The sequence below is a fragment of the Sapajus apella genome, unplaced genomic scaffold (genome assembly GCF_009761245.1).
Source record: "Sapajus apella isolate SASKATOON/1434 unplaced genomic scaffold, GSC_monkey_1.0 scaffold61, whole genome shotgun sequence".
NCBI lineage: Eukaryota > Metazoa > Chordata > Mammalia > Primates > Cebidae > Sapajus > Sapajus apella.
In genome coordinates, this window is record NW_022437001.1 from 1988666 (window position 1) to 1997996 (window position 9331).

Here is a 9331-nt window from a genome sequence, read left to right on the forward strand (position 1 = left end):
TAGTAATGGTGGCTTGTTTCAAATAGCAAAAGGCGGTAATAACTGATTAGACTCCAGATATATATAGTTTGAAACAACTGTGAATAGTCAAGAATGACCACAGAGGATTTTGGCCTAAGCAACCAAAAGGGTGGGTACAATTGAGATAGTACCATTTTAGAACATTAAATGCCTGACATCCAAGTGGGGATATCAAGTAAGCCCTTAGACAAAGCTGTATCTCCCAAAGAAAAGTATAGGCTAGAAATATAAAAATCTCCATTAAGCTTTGTGCAGTGGCAGTATCGTAGCCAATGAGGTTTATCCGAGGCGCGATTATTGCTAATTGAAAACTTTTCCAAATACCCCACTGTGATGACTTGCAATATATTCGGCATTGGCAATTTTTGAGTCTCTACAGAGACTGAAAAAATCATCTCCATTAAAACCAAGAACCTAGGGAGAGTATAGAAATGTCTAAGGACCAAGCCCTAGGGCCTTCTAAAACTGATTAAAAGTCTAAGATATTAGCTAGTAAAGGAGTAGCCAGTGATTTCAGAGGAAAAGCTTTGAGTTGAGGTTCTGGAAGATAGTTAAAATCAGGAAGAAATCAACTGTCAACAGTCACTAATAGGATGAGGTGACAGCAAGCAAAAATCACTAATAAAGGTCAAGTAAAAGACTGAAAATGGACCACCAGACTTAGCAACAAAATCATTGCTAATCTTCACAATGAAATTTCTTGGAGTGGTGTGAGGGAAAAGCCTAACTACAGCAAGTTCAAGAAAAATAAAAACTAAAAAATGTGGCTGGGCACCATGGCTCACACCTATACTCCTGGCACTTTGGGAGGCTCAGGCAGGAGGATCCCTTAAGGCTAGGAATTTGGCACCAGTCTGGACATAACAGCCAAGACCCTACAAAGAACTTAAAAACTAGCAGGGTGGGCCGGGCGCAGTGTCTCACACCTGTAATCTTAGCAATTTGGGAGGCTGAGGCGGGAGGATCACTTAAGAGCAGGAATTCAAGAGGAGCCTGGCTGACATGGCAAAACCACTAAAAAATGCAGAAGTTAGCCAGGCATGGTGGTGGGCACCTATAATCCTAGCTACTGGGGAGGCTGAGACACAAGCATCGTTTGAACCTGGGAGATGGAGGTTGCAGTGAGCCGAAATCACTTTCACTCCAGCCTGGGTGACAAAGCGAGACTGTCTTAAAAAAACGGTGTGGTGGCACAGACCTGTGTTCTAGTTATTCAGGCCTGGGAGAACGGCTTGAGCCCAGCCAGGAGTTTGGGGTTACAGTGATCTATGATCACACCATATATAAAAATATATATTCAAAAACATATATACTCTGAGAGTTTGTTGCGCAGGCTGGAGTGCAATGGCACAACGTCGGCTCACAGCCTGGGTTCAAGCAATTTTCCTGCCTCAGCCTTCTGAATAGCTGGGATTATAGGCATGCGCCACCACGCCTGGCTAACTTTGTATTTTTAGTAGAGGTGAGGCTTCTCCACGTTGGTCAGGCTGGTCTCAAACGCCGAACCTCAGATGATCTGCCTGCCTCAGCGACCCAAAGTCCTGGGATTACAGGCGTGAGCTACCACATTTGGCAATTTTTAGACCATCTCACTTTGTAGCCGAGGCTGGAATGGAGTGGTACACTCTCCACCTCCCAGGTTTAAGTGATTCACATGCATCAGCCTCCCAAGAAACTGGGATTACAAGTACCCACCACCACACCTAATTTTAATTTTTTTAGTAGAGATGGGGTTTCACTATGTTGGCCAGGCTGATCCTGAACTTCTGACCTCAAGCAATCTACCCACCTCAGCCTCCCAAAGTGCTGGGATTAGCGATGTAAGCCACTGTGCCTGGCCTCTAAAATATAATTTATGTGTAAAAAGTTTTTTAAAAAATCAAAAAAATGATACAGCTATATGAAAAATTCCTTTGAGCTTTGCCATAAAGGAGCTAAGGTGCTCTGGAAGGGTATACTAGTGTTTGTATGGTGATGGGAAGGACAGCCAAAAGGAATTGATAAAGGTGTGAACTGCTGGAGCCATGAGGCTGATTAGGCAAAAAAAAAAAAAAAAAAAAAAAAAAAAGAGGCTGTCTTACGTCTTAGCACAATCCATCCAGTGGTATGACAGAAGGCAGTAATGATTAACATATGCATAGGTGGCAGAGTAGAAGTAGTGGAAATTTGTGGGGTTCTTTTCTCATCTGCTTTACAACTTTTTTAGTGACTATAGGAAGCAAGGTTATCAGCTAAGCAAATGAGAAAACTGAAGGCTTAAGACGCAGAAACTGAATGATCAAGTGACTGGAAGGGGATAGCACTAAATGCCCGCTTGTTAACAGCTTCTCTGCCCCTTTTCAGCTTCACGGTAAAGGTGCATAGTAGTACACTTATATCCAATTTGTTCACTTTATAGCTAGTGAGAAGCAGAAGATAATAAACTCCATAAACAGGTCAGAAAAGTTTACCAGCTATCAAATTTACTAAGAATGTTCAGAAGCAAACCATCACAAATAAGACTTTTTATTTGCCACTATTGTCAGTCTGAACTTTAAACAGATTCTTGGACTGGTGGTTCGTATCCATCAGCTCGTTCAACTTTAGCACCTGTCTCATCCCCAGTGGCTTTTCCAGAACTACTGCCTTCACCATGAAGCTCCATGAGTTTTCCCACTAAAAAAAAAAAAAAAAAAAAACAAAAAAAAAAAAAAAAAAACCTGTTAGTGATAGTGTATCTTGAAACAATGGTCACCACTACTATGCAAGCGTGACAGGAAGAAAAAGGCGGCCATGATATAGCCCCAACTCCTCTTCCCCCACCTAGAAACAATGTATTTGGCCCCACGGGAATCATGGGATTTCTCACTTACATTCAAACTTGGGCTTCTTCAGCATTTTTACTTTTCTAACGAAGACATCATGGAGAGGATAAATAGATTGGCAAGCCTTTTCTATGTCTTTTCCAATGCTGTCTGGAATCCTGCAAACCAGTAACAGTAAATTTTTTTTTCATCAAGTCCTGGTTCTCAAGATAATAAGGGGATAAGCCATTTCCTTTAAAAGTAGGGAAGCCCTGTAATAAATTTATACATGTAACACCACCTCATTTAACCTGCATAAATCCTCCTATAAGATAAGCTATTATCTTCCTTTCACACCGAAAGAATAGATGATCTGAATTACACAGCTAGCTAGTGGCAAAGTTAGTAGAGTCTTCTGAGTCCAAGTCTTACGCTTTTTCCGTTACACCCTCTTATTTAACTGTGTATTGCAAGGGAACATCAGAAAACGTTAAGTTTATCACTGGCCATCATCTGGGACCGAAACTTTTTTCATCACTTATTCCCATGCATTATTAATCATGAAAGGTTTTATCTATCTTTGTGTGTCCATGTGTTTGTGTATGTGTGTGTGTGTGTGTGTGTATATATATGTATATTTTCTGGTTTGTGACAGGGTCTCCCTACACTGCCCAGGCTGGCTCAAACAATCCTCCTACCACAACCTCCTGAGTACCTGGGACTCCAGGCACATCCCACTGTACTCAGCTTATTCAGTGTATTTTCCAAGTCGGCAAAAACATTTCCTGCCCTTCAGCTCTACTGTGAGACTGCTTCTTCAAAAAAAATTTTTTTTTAACTATCGCATTTACAGAGTACTAGCAGCTCACTTTAAGTCAGGAGTTCAAGACCGGCCTGGCCAGCGTGGTGAAACCCCATCTCTACTAAAAATAAAAAAAACTAACTGGGCATGGTGGCAGGCCTCTGTATTCCCAGCTACTCGGGGCTAAGGCTTGAGAACTGCTTGTACCCGGGAAATGCTGGTTGAGTCAAGACTGTACCACTGCACTCTAGGCTGGGCAACAGAAAGAGACTGACTCAAATAATAATGATATTTACTGAGTACTTAACACTCTTTCACTTAAAGGGACATAGCTAGAAGGATTCACAGACAAGATTTCAGATCTTTACCTTGTCTCATATGCTTTCCCTCATCTGAGGAATAATCTAGTACTCAAGGTATGTTGTGTGAGGAAGGAAAGAAACACTTACAATTTATTGACCACTTCTTTCAAGTCATTTGTCTGCACCTCTCGGGTCATGATTTCCATCATCTTCTTCCGGATTTGGCGGACCTGTTGGTGCTGAGCATAAGAGGTCTTCCGTATCTGATTGTTGCGTTTTTTAGTAAAACCAACACAGAACAGACGAAGCAAGTAACCATCGGTAGTCTTGACATCAACATGAGCTTCAATCATTGTCTAGAGGAAAAAAGATACTGTCAGATACAATAGATTTTACGTTATCCATTTATCCCTCAAGTTCTAATTTTGAAAAGCTGGACTGTCAAATGCTCATTATTAAATATATGAAGTATCCTAATTATAAATAACATCTCTAGCTTACAGAATTAACTTTCTTGAACTTACCAACAGTTACCCCCAAATTATTAACCAATTAAATAACCAAGTCGTCTCAACTGCCCTTTCTCCTTTCTACCCCCATCATTACTACCCACGATCTCAACTGGACCCAAACCCACATCCATTACATATACACATACCCCTTTCAACAGCTCATCCCCATCAAATATAAAACTACACAAGAGGAAAACAGGTTCTGAGAGGATCCATGGTGTTCTATGATATGAACATCTACAATGATGTCATTTTTCAAAAAACTGTTGTGAATAGGTGATTGCTATAACTCTAAATGCACACTGTGAAAGATTCCTTTATGTTCCAAACCAAAGCCATGCTGATTAAATACCCAATTTCACAGCTAAAATATAATTTAAAACCCCTAATTGTCACAATATTGCCTAAATTGAAAAACCAAAAACCATATTGGGTAGTGATGAAAACTGATTTGCCTTGTTTGCATTTTGTAAATTTTATACCTTTGTATAGGAAAACAAAACAAAACAAAAAAAATCTCATCAATAGAATTTACAGCCAAAGGACCTTAAAATATTTCCAGAAATGTAACCAGAAAGCTTTAGGGGAACGTCAGCATAAATCTAACGGTATGATCAGTATGCATCATATGGGACCGAAACATTTTGTCCTCATTCATTCCCACATACAAAATATTCCAACTACCCCAGGCACCATGGCTCATGCCTGTAATCTCAGCACTTTGAGAGGCTGAGGTGGGCGGATCACTTGAAGTCAGGAGTTGAAGACCACCCTGGCCAAGAAGGTGAAACCCCATCTCTACCAAAAATATAAAACTTAGCCAAGTGTGGTGGCAGGTGCCTGTAATCCCAGCTACTCGGGAGGCTGAACCCAGGAGGGGGAGGTTACAGTGAGCAGAGATGGCGCCACTTCACTCCAGCTTGAGTGATAAAGTGAGATTCAGTCTCCCCAAAACACAACACTCCCACAAAATATTCCAACTGGATGGTTAGCCAGACACATCTGAAACATTTTCATTTCATCCTCACAATTCAATAAAATGATATTCTTATCTACACTTTACAGATAAACCGAGGCTTAGAAAACAAGTTACTTGGCAACGTGTGGTGGATCATGCCTATAATCCCAGCACTTTGGGAGCGCAAAGCGAGCAGACCATGAGGTCAGTTCGAGACCATCCTGGTCAACGTGGTAAAACCCCACCTCTACTAAATATACAAAAATGAGTAGAGCATGGCAGTGTGTGCCTATAATCCCAGCTACTAGGGAGGCTGAGGCAGGAGATGCACTTGAATCCAGGAGGCAGAGGTTGCAGTGAGCCAAGATCTCACCACTGCACTCCAGTCTGGCAACAGAGCTGGACTCTGTCTCCCAAAAAAAAAGAAAAAAGAAAAAAAGATACTTTCCAAAGAGAACACAATAGGGAAATAGGGCAAAGATTTTTAACCTCACACCACAGGCTCTGCCACAATTATGCTCTATTGCCAGTTAATCCAAATCCACTAAATTCTGAGGTCCAAAAATATCCTGACAGGCAAAACTGCCCACCTGCACCTCGATATTCCTCAAAAAGCCACTAATCTATGCAAGAAAATCTGACTATTATGGTATACCACTATTAAATCTTAGATTTAGCAGGGCGCGGTGGCTCATGCCTGTAATCCCAGCACTTTGGGAGGCTGAGGCAGGTGGATCACCTGAGGTCAGGAGTTCGAGACCAGCCTGGCCAACATGGTGAAGCCCCATCTCTACTAAATATACAAAAATTAATTGGTGGTGGTGGTGGTGCGCACCTGTAATCCCAGCTACTTGGGAGGCTGAGGCAAGAGAATTGCTTGAACCTGGGAAGTGGAGGTCACAGTAAGCCGAGATCCTGCCACTGCACTCCAGTCTGGGCAACAGAGGGACACTGTCTCAACAAAACCAACAAAACAACTCAGATTTAAACATTAAGTGAAATATGGTGTGGCAACCCGAGTTAGCACTCAATAATGGCAAGAAAACAAAAATTTAAAATGAACTCTAAACCTCAATACAGGATATGCTCCTTGCAGTCATCAAACCATGTTATCCTTGGTCAAACACTCATAGCACTACATACAGACTCTAAGGAACTTTGGGTCTCACCTGCCATTTTTTGACCATGGAGCACATTTTGTCACGGGTAAGATCCATGCCATGGAAGTTAGTCAGGCAGTTTTTGCCCTGAACATCTTCAGTAATTAGCTTGAATTTCCTAAATGCAACTTCATCATTCTGCAAATCAGCAAGACTAACTTCAAACACGCGACCTTTGAGGCCATCAGATGCAATTTCTACAAAAGAAAAACCAAGTGTCTTAACATTTAGGAACCATGTAAACACAGGCCTCTAAACTGAGGGTAAAAATTAAGTTAATGGTAAATTATAAAGACCTTAACCTTTGTTATCAAATCTATCCAGACACCAATAACTTATCGACAGTACTTATTAGAAATCCAGACCTACCTATGCACATTTTCTTAATTCAAAAAGCACCTTCTTGCCTCTACAATTGCTGTACTCAAAACAAGCACCAGAGGTGCCAAGGCTGCAACCAACAAATGACATTTCCTTTAAGTCTCTCACCACAGGACCAACAATAGACCAATATGCCTGCTACAATACACAAACGCCAATTTAAAGAAAATACAAACCAAGAATAAGATACTTACTGGTTCCTTGGGTCCTGGTGACTAGCGTCTTTCCAATATTTCTTATATTGAACATAGCGGGTGCTTTCACATCATACCAATCTTTCTTAGAAAATGGATCAACCCTGGATTTTAAGAAAATGCTTAAATTTCGTTGCAGATTATTCTGTGCTTTCTTCATTCTAATGCCACTGTTAATACTATTTCCCATCAATATTTTTAAAAGCTAGCCGCCAATTTGATACTGGAGTAGTTTGTGAGAGGCACATACATAAATCTAGCTCTCCCTACTGTGTTTCACTGCATGCATTAGACTTTGAAAACTTATGCCCACTTCCCACCCTCATCGGTCCTTCCACTACACAAGCACGAATAACATGCAATCTCATTACTGCTGGTACGTAATGGCCATGTACTGGTAACTAAGATCCCGCATGGCCTCAAAGCTTAGTGGGAGCTCGCAGTTTCCACTGGGACCAAGCAGAGGCGGGACGGACAGGTCCTGAATGGCTAAAAGGGTGCTTTCCTGAACTCCTGCTCTCGCAGTACCATCAAATACCCGCGGAATTGAAGCAGCCGTGAGCCCACAAAACTAACATTCCAGCCGAGTCGCAGCGGCAAGCCGGCTAAAATGCGACGGGCGCAAGGAGCAGGCCTGGGAAAGGCAGCCGACCTGCCGCTACTCAGCACGGAGATCCGCCAGGCCGCATTCCTGGGTTCACCAACCCGCTACGGCCCGCGCAATCCGACTGGAATCCTCGCCATCCGGCCTATGCCGCGACCTAGGACCAGCCCGCCGATTCCAGCAGACCCCCAAAAAGCAGGAGAGCCACAACAGTCGCCACTTACACTTTCTTCTTGGCTCCCTTTTTGCCGCCTTTCGTAAGCCGCTTATTCTTGCCAACCGCCATGGTGCTGCTCAGAGAGCCAAAAGGGCGGAAATGGAAGTCGCACGAGAACTTAGGCGTACGGGGGTGGGGCACGCCGTCTACGTGACCTTTGCCCTCTTATTCTTCCGGCCTCAAGAATATGCGACAATAGAGAGCGCCACTGCTCCTACTATCGTTGCGAGAGCGCCATCGTGTGTTGGGAGGTCGCGCGGCATGCCAAGGGCTCACTGGAGACTGTACCGTGTGAAGGCGTCTGTGGCCTGAGATGGAGGCGTCTGGTTACCTGTGGTTTCTGTGGTGTGACGTCAGGAAGTAAGTTTCAGTAAAACTAGACGCCCACTCAACATCCTTCAAAGCTGAACTCACCGTCTAACCCCCACATCTGCTGCTTCCCGAGAGCATTGGCTTTGGAGTCAGTCAGTGGATCTGATTCAAATGCCGGTTTCAGCAGGGCTTTGCTTGTGACCTCTCCATGCTTATTTCCTCTTACGTAAAAGGGGGGTGATAAAACAGTCGGCTAGGCCGGGCGCGGTGGCTCACGCCTATAATCCTAGCAATTTGGGAGGCCGAGGTGGGTGGATCACCTGAGGTCAGGAGTTCAAGACCAGCCTGACCATCATGGTGAAACCCCACCTTAAAAACAAACAAAAAAACAAAAAAACCAGTCGGCTTCATGAGGTTTCGTAGGGTTAAATGAGTATCACTCCAGAGACCCTAGCAACGTTCTGCCTGTTAATGTGGGTGCCGGTTTATCTCGGGTGGTGTTGCTTTGCGAACATTCCACCAAGCTCTACGCTTATTCGTGTCCTTTTCTGTCTGTTATACATTGATTAAAAGGTTTTTTTTTAAGTGGAGTGCGACCAAACTCGGTGGCTCACACCCAGCTTTTTGAGAGGCTAAGGCAGGAGAATCAGTTGAAGCCAGGAATTGGAGAATAGCCTGAGCCACACAGCCAGACCCCGTCTCTACAAGAAAATTTTAAAATTAGCAGGGCGTTGGCCAAGTGCGGTGGCTTACAACTGTAATCCCAGCAGTTTGGGAGGCTGAGGCGGGCAGATCGCCTGAGCTCAGGAGTTCGAAACCAGCCTGGCCAACATGGTGAAATCCCATCTCTACCGAAAATACAAAAATTTAGCTAGGCGTGGTGGCGGGCGCCTGTGGGCCCAACTACTCGGGAGGCTGAGGCACGAGAATCTGAGCCCGGGAAGCGGAGGTTACAGTGAGCCGAGATTACACCACTGCACTCCGGCCTCGGCAACAAGAACGAAACTCTGTCTAAAAAAACAGAACAGGCGGGTGCCGTGGCTCACGCCTGTAATCCCAGCACTTTGGGAGGCAGAGGCAGGCAG

General features: G+C 43.7%; 1 protein-coding gene and 3 non-coding genes across 4 annotated transcripts; 1 reads left to right on the plus strand and 3 right to left on the minus strand.

Moving 5' to 3' along the window:
- Window positions 1-264: 264 nt before the first annotated feature.
- LOC116529090 lies at window positions 265-403 on the plus strand. The gene has a single exon (XR_004259380.1). It is a non-coding gene; the product is annotated as a U4 spliceosomal RNA (small nuclear RNA).
- A 2104-nt stretch (window positions 404-2507) lies between these two features.
- Window positions 2508-8078, minus strand: LOC116528963 (40S ribosomal protein S3a). The gene is made up of 6 exons (XM_032246426.1): window positions 7942-8078; window positions 7114-7217; window positions 6548-6735; window positions 4056-4264; window positions 2874-2983; window positions 2508-2676 (listed from the first exon to the last, which is right to left on the minus strand). The coding sequence occupies exons 1-6, from the start codon at window positions 8001-8003 to the stop codon at window positions 2555-2557; spliced, it is 795 nt and encodes a 264-aa protein (XP_032102317.1). The 5' UTR covers window positions 8004-8078; the 3' UTR covers window positions 2508-2554.
- On the minus strand, window positions 3281-3347 carry LOC116529087. The gene has a single exon (XR_004259378.1). It is a non-coding gene; the product is annotated as a small nucleolar RNA SNORD73 (small nucleolar RNA).
- LOC116529085 lies at window positions 5008-5079 on the minus strand. The gene has a single exon (XR_004259377.1). It is a non-coding gene; the product is annotated as a small nucleolar RNA SNORD73 (small nucleolar RNA).
- Window positions 8079-9331: the final 1253 nt, after the last annotated feature.